The sequence below is a fragment of the Petromyzon marinus genome, chromosome 3 (genome assembly GCF_048934315.1).
Source record: "Petromyzon marinus isolate PM22_M1 ecotype Great Lakes invasive population chromosome 3, UKy_Petmar_22M1.pri1.0, whole genome shotgun sequence".
NCBI classification, from domain to species: domain Eukaryota; kingdom Metazoa; phylum Chordata; class Hyperoartia; order Petromyzontiformes; family Petromyzontidae; genus Petromyzon; species Petromyzon marinus.
The window spans coordinates 24,576,970-24,588,347 of NC_133669.1; the positions used below are offsets into that span (position 1 = coordinate 24,576,970).

General features: G+C 49.7%; 1 protein-coding gene across 2 annotated transcripts; it reads right to left on the bottom strand.

The window, feature by feature from the left end:
* Positions 1-1,370: 1,370 nt before the first annotated feature.
* Positions 1,371-11,236, bottom strand: LOC116957709 (hairy/enhancer-of-split related with YRPW motif protein 2-like). 2 transcript variants are annotated; one of them, XM_032980044.2, is made up of 5 exons: positions 9,994-11,236; positions 7,690-7,765; positions 6,625-6,720; positions 4,712-4,823; positions 1,371-3,534 (listed from the first exon to the last, which is right to left on the bottom strand). In XM_032980044.2, the coding sequence occupies exons 1-5, from the start codon at positions 10,083-10,085 to the stop codon at positions 3,044-3,046; spliced, it is 867 nt and encodes a 288-aa protein (XP_032835935.2). In that variant the 5' UTR covers positions 10,086-11,236; the 3' UTR covers positions 1,371-3,043. The 2 variants fall into 2 exon arrangements, with proteins under 2 accessions (XP_032835935.2, XP_075909406.1); XM_076053291.1 differs by having other exon boundaries at positions 4,712-4,826.
* Between the last annotated feature and the right edge of the window lie 142 nt (positions 11,237-11,378).

Below are 11,378 nucleotides of genomic sequence, written 5' to 3' on the forward strand. Positions count from 1 at the left end.
ACCGGATTGTAAGACGCATATACAGGGGGAAAGAGTGTGCCTGATAATACGGAGAACACGGTGATGTATGTGTAAGGGCACTGATCCCTACAACCGAGTGGTTTCTCCAAATGCAGTTGTCGCGACCCATCACGGAACACCTTCCCACGTTTACCCGTCCTCTCCGTCCAAATATTAAGTGGGCTCACGCTACACGCATCTGACGATTGAAAAATATGTCCCACGTGGTCTATCGAAGGCCGATTCAAATGAACATTTGAGGTCTCGAGCGCGCGCGTGGCTGTGTACACGTGTCTCCCTCGACGTAGGCGGGACTCATTATCATTAAGACGCGTCAGTTCAAACAACTGCTTTAGGGCAATTTCCACCAGAGGAATGACTCCAGACTCCCAGTGTGGGTGGCGAGGTGAATCGGGGGAATGGGTGAGATGGAGGAAGCATGGTGAGACATGGGGACCTGTCCTTGGATAGATAACTCATGAAGACGTTCAGTCTACATTCAAATGAAAAAAAGCCCCAATAAATGTCACAATTTGCTCTTTATGTTGATTCTATAACAGGACAGTGTTTAAGATAAACATTTTCAAAGGTCAAAATAACGAACGTGTTTGTACGAGCGCGTTGTATCTATTATGTGTGATGTACGTTACAGGTCTGTGTCGATTTCACTTGCTGGATGAAGGCCTCCCCACTTCGTCTCGGTCACTGGGTGTTGTTTGACCATACTTTACCACGCCGGTCAGTACGGATTGGTGTAGTTTGGGGCCCAGAACCTGCTCGATTAACACGGTTGACTATGTACGGTGCGTAAGAAGTGCAGATATATCCCTTGCTACTGAAGGTGGCAGTGGGCGAAAATCGAACGCGCTGCGTTTGTAGCCTGCAGATTGCTTAATTCGCTGCGTCATCTTTCCACCCCACGTTTTCTTGATTAAAATATATGAAGATACAGCGTTGCATTGCTATGTAAACTAGAAGGTGACGCTTGGTAATTTAACACGTGAATACAAATATTACTTTAACCCAGCAATGCCCTCCGATGTGCGAGCGAGCAGCAGCATTATACTTTCAGCAGAGGGCGCACGTAGGTAGTCATTGAGACTCGTGAAATATCGCCTGCAGCATTAAAGCCCTCGTTGAACGCAATGGGTGGGACAGGCAGTGGCCGTCTGGGTTCATGGCATGAACTCCGTGAACTGTGCATGCAGCTCAATCTCACACAGAGCCGCAGCACCCCAGCGGTTTATCCACTTGCACAAAACTGATCAAAGTTGTGCTGGTGAGATTTTCACCTGGTTAAACAAAATCAACTTGACACTCGATTGTGACTGGATACACTAAACCACGTACAGAATTCAGATGTGCAGATATTGCAGGCCTTAATATCTTTATTTCACTTATGTACAATAATAATAATATACGCCAATATATGCCGAGGAGATAAATACGTACACTTATTCCTGTAAATTATTCACCGTTGGCCACAAGCACAAAACACGCAACCGCTCACGACAGCACACATTTTTGAAAAACTGCGTACTAAAATACTGACAGTGGAAATTTGGAAATACGGTGCAATGCGCCACAGGTAAAGCATGCAGCCCTCCAACAGTTTCTGGCTGACACCGCTTCTGGCGTAAGGAACCAACAGCAGGATGAGCTCTCTCGAGCCAATAAAGAGGGCATTTGGCCTAGTCTTCCACGCTGGCCAGACCTCTTGGAAGAGGTGGGAGTACCCACATTTTACCCCATTCATGCTGTTGGGTGCTCAGAAGCGGAGGGGTGGGGGGAGTGATTCACGTGACCTTTCCCGTTGTTTCAACTGCCCTCGCCCTGAGATTGAGTTGCACCAGCCACCTCTGGATTGCAAGTCCAGTGGGCTCACCATTACACCACGGCAACATCCCTCGATAATCGATCATGTAAAATGAAATGTTCTACCAACAATATTGCATATAAGCTTTCAATACACATTGACGATATAACGTAGAGATTTATGGGCTGTTTTTTTGTAATATACACAAGCAGCTATAGGAACCCGGTAGGCGTCAATACAAGCATTGTAGGACATTTATATGTCTATAAATTTTAGTTAATACACAAGGCTAACGTCACTATTAGTCACGTGAATGCATTTCAAATGCTTGCGATGATATACTTTTGAAAACTTTTTCAAAAATTATTACAATTACAATGTGGATTTATATCGTGTCTCTAAATGCCACCCCATCTCAAGACGCTGTACAGAAACAGCAAAAAAAAACTACGACACAAATGTAATAATACCTAACCATTGGATATTCCTTATTCAAACTGAGGCCAGTTTACCCAAGGTGGCACCAAAACCACTTAAAACAAACAACAAAAGGCATTAAAAAATTAGCAGAGCTGGTGAATGTGCTGGTAGAAAGCTCTTTCCCACATGCATGAGGATGTTAATGCTCAAATATCTGCACAAATGGGTTGACCAATACACTCGCTTTACCGCTATATTCTGAGCATCTTGAAGCCTCGCATATTTGAAAGTCTTATACATCTATTTGATCGATCCACCTTTGGCTCCACAAGAGTTAATAACATATGCCCAATATGAGTTTTAGACAGAAAAAGAGAGTCCAGTCATGCCCATTGGATCCGTCCTCCCATCATGCTCTGCATGTCACATGATATCACCGCGCTGCGTGGATAATGTGCACAGCCTTGTTTGAAACCACCGACTCGAAATACTCAAAATCACTGCTATACTATTTTGGACATCAGCAGCGACAACAGCAGCAGCATTAGCAGCGGGGCAGTGACTTGGGTTTGTCATCATTTACAGAAAGGGTGAGAAATGCTTTATCTACTTGAACCACCTGCGGCTCACTTCCAAAGCGCTGGGACTAGGAGTACGCACTACCGCGCCTCGCCGTTCACCGCGTGAATCCGGCCCCGCATTGCCATGCGGCTGTAAAACCATAAGGTGAATGTGCAGCCCTGTCTTTGCTTGCAGTGGGTCGAACTTGCCGGCCTCCTCCCTCCCTCCCTCCCACGGAGCCTTGGCTCAGGACGCGAAGTGTTTGAGCGCCGCTTCGCCGGGCAGCAGCAGCAGCTGCTGCTGCTGCTGCGGCGTGGGCACGTGGCCGTGGGGCGCGGCGTGGGGGTGCAGCTCGGTGGGGGCCACCGGCGACACCCACGGCAGCCCCTGGGGGAGCAGCATGAGCCCCCAGCAGTGCAAGGGTGGCGCCACGGACGACGACGAGGACGACGACGGCGTCGATGATGAGTGCGCGCGGGAGGACGAGAAGGAGGAGGCGGATGAGGAGGGCGTGCCGCTCATGCAGGGAGGCACGGAGGGCCCGGCGCAGGGCAGGCGCGACGCGAGGCCGTGCAGGTGGGCGATGAGGCGGCTCCGCAGGGGGTGCTCGCAGGCCGGGTCCCCTCCACTTGCGGGGCTGGTCACGCTCAGGTAGCGCGCCACCTCGCCCAGGCACTCCCTGAAGCCCATGCTGCGGTAGAAGTCCAAGGCCAGGGAAGCGTCGTGCAGGTAACCGCCTGCAACAGCCGGTTGATGAATCCATGAACGCAAGCCTTGGAAGTGTTGCCTTACAAATCTAATTACAAGCATGCATTTCTCCGTGAATCTTAATGCACTTTCGAGGTTTTTTTTTAGTGTAAAGTAATATTTTAAAATTCTACGAACTTAAACAAAGTATCACAATTCCAACACTTTTCTGGCAAACCCATGCCGAGTTCTGCATGAGGAGCGAATCGTGGATGTGAACTCATCGCACGCACTGGATGGCACGTGGCGGCTTGAGGCAAAATATGGATATACTCTACTGATGATATCTAACAAGGATAAACCCAGTATACAATCGTTGCATCGTCCTATTGCTGTCTAATATAATATGGCCACAAGTTTGACACCTGGTAGACTATAACAAGAATGTGCCCATTATCCATGCACTTTTGTGACGTATTGTGGCATGCTGAGGAAAACCATGCTAATGTTCCACATAGCAGCTCATTCTGTTTGTCAATGAGCATTGTGTGTATTATAATTATTACTCTAATTTGTTTACAGCTTGTATGTACGTCTCTGGTGAAATTGTCACCATAATGATAATTTACATCTGTAAGGCGCATATCATCCATACATCCCAACGCACGCCATGTATAGAAATCAGGAAATAAACAGAACCAGGGTACACGACCAGAACGAGGAGCTGCAAGCCAATTTAAAGCGGCGAGCTTTCAAAAACACAACCTAAACATCTCGAACGACTCTGATTGTCTCATCACCAGAGGCAAAGCGTCCCATAGTCTGGAAGCTGCACTGGCAAAAGCCCAATCACCCAAGTAAATGACCCATGCAGTGCGATAATAGGTTAACCGCAGGCCTCAGCTTCTCACTGCGGGCCACTGGCGGCCCGTGATGGCCTTTAGCGCGGCACCTGACGTTGCGGCACCTTCGACAATACACAAATGGTGAAAACATCCCCCACCACCACCACCACCATCATCATCATCATCGTGCCGCTGTCAAACCCAACAGTGGTTTCAAATGTGTGGGCAGCCCTCACACCGCTGACAGTGGCCGCCCTTTCGAACATCAGTGAAGAACGCTGTAATAATACCGGATGGGTGCGCCGGGCGACAAAAATAATTCCCGTGCCGCCGTCCCGTATGGAGGCGGCCCAGCGAAGCCCCACAGAGCGGCAGTGTGTACCTGCTGCTGCCCCGCACGAGTGCAGCTCCTTGAGGTGGTCCACAGTCATCTGCAGGATTTCAGCTTTCTCCAGCTTGCCGCGCTCCTGCATCGTGACCCCAGCACCGGACGCCTGTGGCACACGAGGGGTTGGCCGATTTTTGTTTTTTATTTGGTCGATTGATTGCAGTCGATGAAACTCGTTGAGATTCCCGTATTATCGCACGTCTCTCTCTCTCTCTCTTTGTTTGTTTGTTAGAGGAAGACCTGGGATACACAGAGTACATCAAACAGCAGAACGGATACGCAGTATTCGTAGAGAAACTCACGTTTGGGATTATTGGCAGGCGTGTAGAGGTTTTGAAATGAATCCACGTTTGTGATTTCTCACTGTTATTTCAGTGGGGTGTCTATAAACGGATCGCCCTGTGCGTTAAGCTCGGTTTTACCCGGGAACATCCCACTGAGTCTCATGGCTCTTCTTCAGGAGGGTCCTGCCACGCTTTCGCAATAGAATGCGATGGTTGCTATGTACACAGTAATCCCGATTGAGTTATTTACAAGTAAATGTCCACATTTGGCCAAAAATTTGGACTGCACCGGCACGTAATGGCCGAATCTTGCTAATTACAGCCGTGGCACCTTTAATGTCCAACGTGAAGCAGACGGCGCGTATTTGGAAACGCACCTCCGGAATTTAGCGGGGCTTCCGCTGGTTTGAGCGGTGTTCAGCGTGTCCGTGCCCTCGACGTGAAGCACATTGGGTCTCCATGAATGCCAACTTGCCTTGCCCCCCCTCCCCCATTGTCGGTGACTTTGCTCTGTGGCCCCGCATCGCATCGACCGACAAAGGGTTTGTGCGTGTGTAAAGGTATTATTGGGCGAAGACGCGCCATTCCCATGCAGTTAGCCGGTAGTACCGGGCACATGCCAATAGGGGGCAGAAGAGGGGCTGAGCCCCACTGCCAAGAGACGATGGCCCAAAGGGCCCAACGGTTACCCCTATGGAACGGCACGTCCAGAGGTACAGACCCCAAGACCCCAGGAGGGGGCTGGGGGATGACATCACCCCCAGGTCCTTCTGGAAGGTTCAGGAAGGAAGGTGTGGCCGGGGCGGAGCGGGCCACGGCCCTGCCATAAAAGCCGGACCTCTGAACGGGTCCCGGTAGTCGTCGTTCACCCGAAGATTGAAGAGCCTCCAGAAGAGAAGAGCCCAATGGGCATAGCCGTACCCCTGGCTAGGGTCGGCTCTAGCTAATACCAGTGAAGACCCAAGCTTCACCCAAGACGTTGTTATGTTAGCCAGTGAGAGGCGTATTAGTCCGGAGGGGCTCCCTCCTTCATGTATCGGGGGTGAGGGGCCGTTACCCCTATTTGTTATATTGATTTATTGTTAAATAAATTCCGTGTTGCCTCGAGGAACTCTCCTCTAGTTATTTAACCCACTACACGTGGACAGGCTGGTCCGGATGTCTTGTGACCCCCCCTCCCATTTAATTCTCTAACACGTAATATTTTTTTGCAAGCAAGGTTTCTTTAAAACAGAAACGACGAATGTGCAAAGGAAAAACAAGTTAGGGGTCAATTAATTGGGCGGGTCACAAGACATCTGGGCCACGCTGCACAGTACATTATATCGTGGGCCCTATCGTAAAGCGCTGCTGACTGCGCTCCTCGAAAGGAAGAATCGCGATCCAACACAAACTCTCTCCTTGAAGCCCTCTCGTCGTGGCTAGCAGACCTCCACATTGGCGTCTAGCCCCTGAACGTATCGCTGCTGCCATCATGCGTAGGACCGGAATGGAATGAGTGCATTATTCAATCAGAGGAGAGGGGAGGACAATATAAATCAGTGGGGTATCAATAAATGGATCGCCCTGTATTTATTATTAATCTTGAGTTGTTGCTGCTGCTGCTGTTGTTGTTCACAGCACCTGCTGCTGCTGCTGCAGGAAGGCCGTGGGCTGCAGGAGATGGTGCAGCTCCGACAGGCAGTTGTTGATGCGATCCCGGCGGCGTTTCTCGATGACCTGCCGGGGGGACACGCGCGGCGTCTCACAGACTCCGAACGGCCCGCCCTCTTAGACCATCCACTGCTGGATGAGGGCCTTCCCCAACCACCCCCCCCCCCCCCCCCACCACGCCGCATGGCTCGTGGCGATTGTTTAACCGGCCAGGTCATTTACTTGTCCTGTTATTTATCCAGCAGCATACCGACCGAGATGCTCGGAGAGGCAAGGGCACGGGCACCGTGAGACGTTGGGAGCGCCTCCTCATTTGGCCCGTCCGGTTGTCCGCCCACACCTTGAGTGTGACAACTCGTAACATCAATTCTTACGCATGTGCACGCACGACCCTTGTGTCAATCCACCGCTGGACAAGGGCATCTCCGCACCATGCGATATTTGGCCATACTTCACCATGCTGGTCAGTGCAGGGAGGGGGTGGGGGGGGGCACGCCTAAGACGAGGGAGCATAGAAACAGAGTGATATTGTGGCTTTCGCTTCACCGCCCTCTGCCGTCCATAACATAGCCTCCACAGTTGCCGATTTCACCAGTTCCATGCATTGTGGTCGACCAATCCAAGCCACGTCCAGACTCAATCCTGCTTACTTTTCAATATCCCATGAGATCGGACACATTCCGGGTGACCATATGCCACATGTTGTGTTACTGCAAGGCCCGCGGGCCAATGTTGGACCCCGATGGCCTTTAGCCTGGCCCCTGGCGTGCGGCCCCTGACAATACACAAATGTAACCCCCCTCCCCCCACCCATCATCACCGTGCTGTCAAACGTCAGTGGTTTCAAATGTGTGTGCGCGCCCTCACACCGATGATGTCTTATCGGCGAAAGTGCCCCCACCTCGCCCCCACCCCCCCTCTGAAAATTCGTGAAGAACCACTATATTAGTGGGACAACTTTCTCTCAAACCTCCATCCCCGAACCCCCCTACCTCCCTCGACTCATCCGTGCCCGCACCCGGACTGCGCGCTCACCCCACGCCGCTTCTTGCGAGCTATCGCTTGGAAGGCGCCGCTGGGAGAGAGGCACCGCGACTGCGGGTGGCCTGTCCTGCAGCACCGGAGAGACACGAAGGGCAAGAGGCCGCCCCCGGTTAGCCGGACCCACACCGCAGCGGCGAGCGCTGTTGTTAGCGAGCAGCGGTGCCGGCAAAGGCCACTCGAGAGAGGCGGTGTGACCGGCCCGCTCACTGATGGTCCAAGCAGCAACGGCGCCCCTTCATCAACACGCGTTGTCCGGCGTGGGGAAGCGTGACCAATATCCCTGTCACCGATAGGATATGTGGAGGCCTCCATCCAGGAGTGGATTGACAAAGGGGCTGTAGGTATATATTTTTTCCGCTATGGGTTACAGATGTTATTACAAGACAATACTCAATTGGTTCATCCGTACTGCTGATGAGACACCTAATGTCGAAACCGGCCCCGAGTGTGCTTCTTTCAAACCAATGTTGCTGGAAAAAAATACCTCCCAGAATGCTATGTGGCTGATGGGATCTGTAAAACAAATTGTGTGGAGAGATTTTAAAAAGTACGTAAATTTTTATTGTTAGAAAAATAAATAGCATCATTCCCATATCTGTCTCTCCAGAAAAAAAAAAAAAAAAAAAAAAAAATCAAAGTTTTTATTTATTTATATCATTGAACCACGCGGCCTTATGGGAGTGCATAATTTTCAGCAGTAAATTTTCATTCAAAACCAGCAACACTCTGGACAGGTTTCGACATCCAACGTCTCGTCTGTGAGAAAAAGAGCTTTACAGCTCATCGTATTCCTCCGGTAATAAATACATTCTGATTCTGATTCGGATGGATAGCACGCCGCCGTGCGGGCCTCTATGAGTATCGCCAACCTTCTTACATTGACCATAACTCCTGCCACATTATTACACGTTTTTTTTTAATTATTAACTCACTCTGTCTGTTGTTGTATCCTCAAATTTTCTAACTAAATTTGTACCCACTTCCCAATGTGGTATCGACTGCAAACTTGGCATATTTATGTCATACTGATGACAATACTATATTCTATCATAAAAAATATAAAACATATTTGAATTTTTTTGTATATATGTTATGTTTCGGCTTGGCTCTAATTGTCCACGGTCAACTGACGTTGGCTGTAAATGACCAGGGCCCCTTACGTTGTGGCAAGCTTCGGGACCACTTTCTGGAATCGTCGAGTTCTTCCATTGCTAGTACGGTACATTTCATTAAAGCCTGTTTTAAAACAAGTTTTTTTTAAATTAATATTACTTATTTGTGAACACTGCTGTCCCGGGATTATCAGACGCTCCGGAAAGTAAGACGCACCCCCCCACCCCCCACCAAACGCGTTCCCGGTTTTAATACAGTTACCGCATCTTGACAAAGATCCCCTGCATAGCCTTTTAACATTGCCCTGGCACAAGTGCTGTTAGCGAGCACCTATTAATGCTGACACTACACAAGAGGGGGCGGGTGGCGAAGCACCACGCCCGACGGCCTTTGTCTCCCCAATGGCGATGTTTACACTCTGCTCACACACACACCAGATAATATGACGCATCTCTAACGTTGAATTTGAAACACAGGCGGAGAAAAGTGACATATAACGAGACGCGGAGGAGCCTATTTGACAATGACAAAGCCATGCACAATCCACTGCTGGATTAGAGGAATTGTATGGCAGTGCGGCTCGAAGGGGTTATATCACCATACTTCACCACACCAGTCGGTGAAGGTGGAGAGAGGGGGGACGGGGCCGTGGACTTGTAAGCATAGAAGTACCACATATGTTGCTGCATTGCCCTCTGCTGCTCGCGACGTAACTCAGCAGCAGCAGCAGCAGCCTATAGCACCTATTTCATGCAGTCTCTCATGCAACCGCTAAGCAGGTTGGAGTCTGCTTCGCCTCCGACATGTGATGAGCTCGGGCACACTCCGAGCCATGTGGCCATAGGCCACGCACCAAACATCACCCATCAAGGACTGTGCATGTCCAACTCCGCTTGAGAAGCGTGGGTTAAGCATATGTCGCGGTGGGGGGGGGGGTCAGCACCCCACCAACCCCCCCCCCCCCCCAGCTGAAGGCTAAAGCCCTAAGGTATTTTCTTCTTAAAACGTTGGTATAGCCTTTACTCACACGTGGGTTGAGAGCTGGAGCAGAACAATGACAAAATCATTTCACATCGTTAATCATTCGGTTTAGTGTTGAATAACATTTGCATTCGTGACCTCCCCCCGCCTCCCCTTTAAACGAGGTCACGCTGCAGGGCTATGTGGAGGTGTGACGCTTACCTGCTCCTCATGCTGCCACTGCTCCTGTGGGCAGCCCCCACTTTGAGCTGACAATCCACAGGGCAGCGACCCGCTTCATACACTGCCTTCATGCTCCCGGCTCCCAAAAACCTCACGAACAATCTTACAGAATGCCCGTCTCTCTGCTCTCCTGCCTGCTCCGCCCTGCCAGCGCGCGCGCGCGTGTGTGTGTGGCGTTAAATCACGCTCCTGCACCTAACACAACTTTTTCCACGGTCTTTGGGTGGGCTGTAACCCACCCCCCCTCGGGCGATTGTGAAGAATCGTCGTGTACACAGAGGGAGGGAAGAGAGGCGGGTCCAGCATGTATTATGCAGATGTTCCCAATCGCCAGCAGAGCACAGCAGTGGCTTACGCATGCTACCACCCCCAGCAACGTAGCTGCAAACAGCAGTCCACCAGATTTAAATACAAACGCAATCACCCAAATGTATTTCCACTTTAGGCAATGTGCAATTTATATTAGACTTGGTACCAAAAAAAAGAAGAGAATTAATATTTACGTCACTTTTAGAGCCAATGGGCAAATCAGCCTGGATGTGTGTGATCTGAACAGGTATCTAGAAGCTAAGCGGGGTTTGAGCCTGGACAGCGTCTTGGGATGGGTGATCACCAAGTGTGAAGTACGGTCAAATAATCTGCACACACAGCGTGTGGACAGACAAAAGCGCTGAATCTCCAAGCACCGTACGCAGCATAACAGTTGTTGTGAATGTTAAACAAGTCATTTTTTTTTTATTTTTGCTTACAACAGCACTTAAGTAGACTCGAAATTAACCCGTAGGCTTTCGCGGACAATATAATTCAACCAGCAACATTAGGCCCGACGATGCTGGTTGTGATCACAAGCGAAATGTCATGCCGAATTGTAAATGTTATGGGTTTGCTCTCCGGCAAACACCGTGTGTGCTGAAGTAGTAACACACTGGCACCTTCTGTTCAAGTGACAGACCTTACCGATTGGCTGTGTCAGATGGAGCTGGGTGTATGATACATTTACGCGATCTAATGAAAAAAAAAACCCTCAGAATTTCACCGCTGCTTATTTTAGATGAAGCTGTGCATGTGACTCAGTTGATTGCATTACAATTCCAATGCCATTTTTACAAGTAAAATGAACCAGTTTCATGCAATCTATTTGATTAACCAGTTCATGCAAAGCTGATACAATTACTTAGTTCTCAAATATGGACAGGTATAACCTACTGCATAAAGGTAGCTAATCTTTTAAAATGCTTTAGTGAAAACGCCTGCATTCTTGAATGTAAGGCAGCTTTTGTCTACATCACCAGCTGTTCGCATCATGCTTTGGATTACACACAAATATGAAGACTTGCAGTACACTATTACATAGAGATGACGAC

What these genes read in the sequence shown, in the direction of transcription:
- LOC116957709 (XM_076053291.1), bottom strand. Translation starts at nt 10,085, where the DNA reads ATGAAGGCAGTGTATGAAGCGGGTCGCTGCCCTGTGGATTGTCAGCTC. An exon ending in AGTGGCAGCATGAGGAGCAG is followed by an intron (nt 7,766 to 9,993) that starts GTAAGCGTCACA and finishes CCGGTGCTGCAG; the next exon opens with GACAGGCCACCCGCAGTCGC. An exon ending in CTCGCAAGAAGCGGCGTGGG is followed by an intron (nt 6,721 to 7,689) that starts GTGAGCGCGCAG and finishes TCCCCCCGGCAG; the next exon opens with GTCATCGAGAAACGCCGCCG.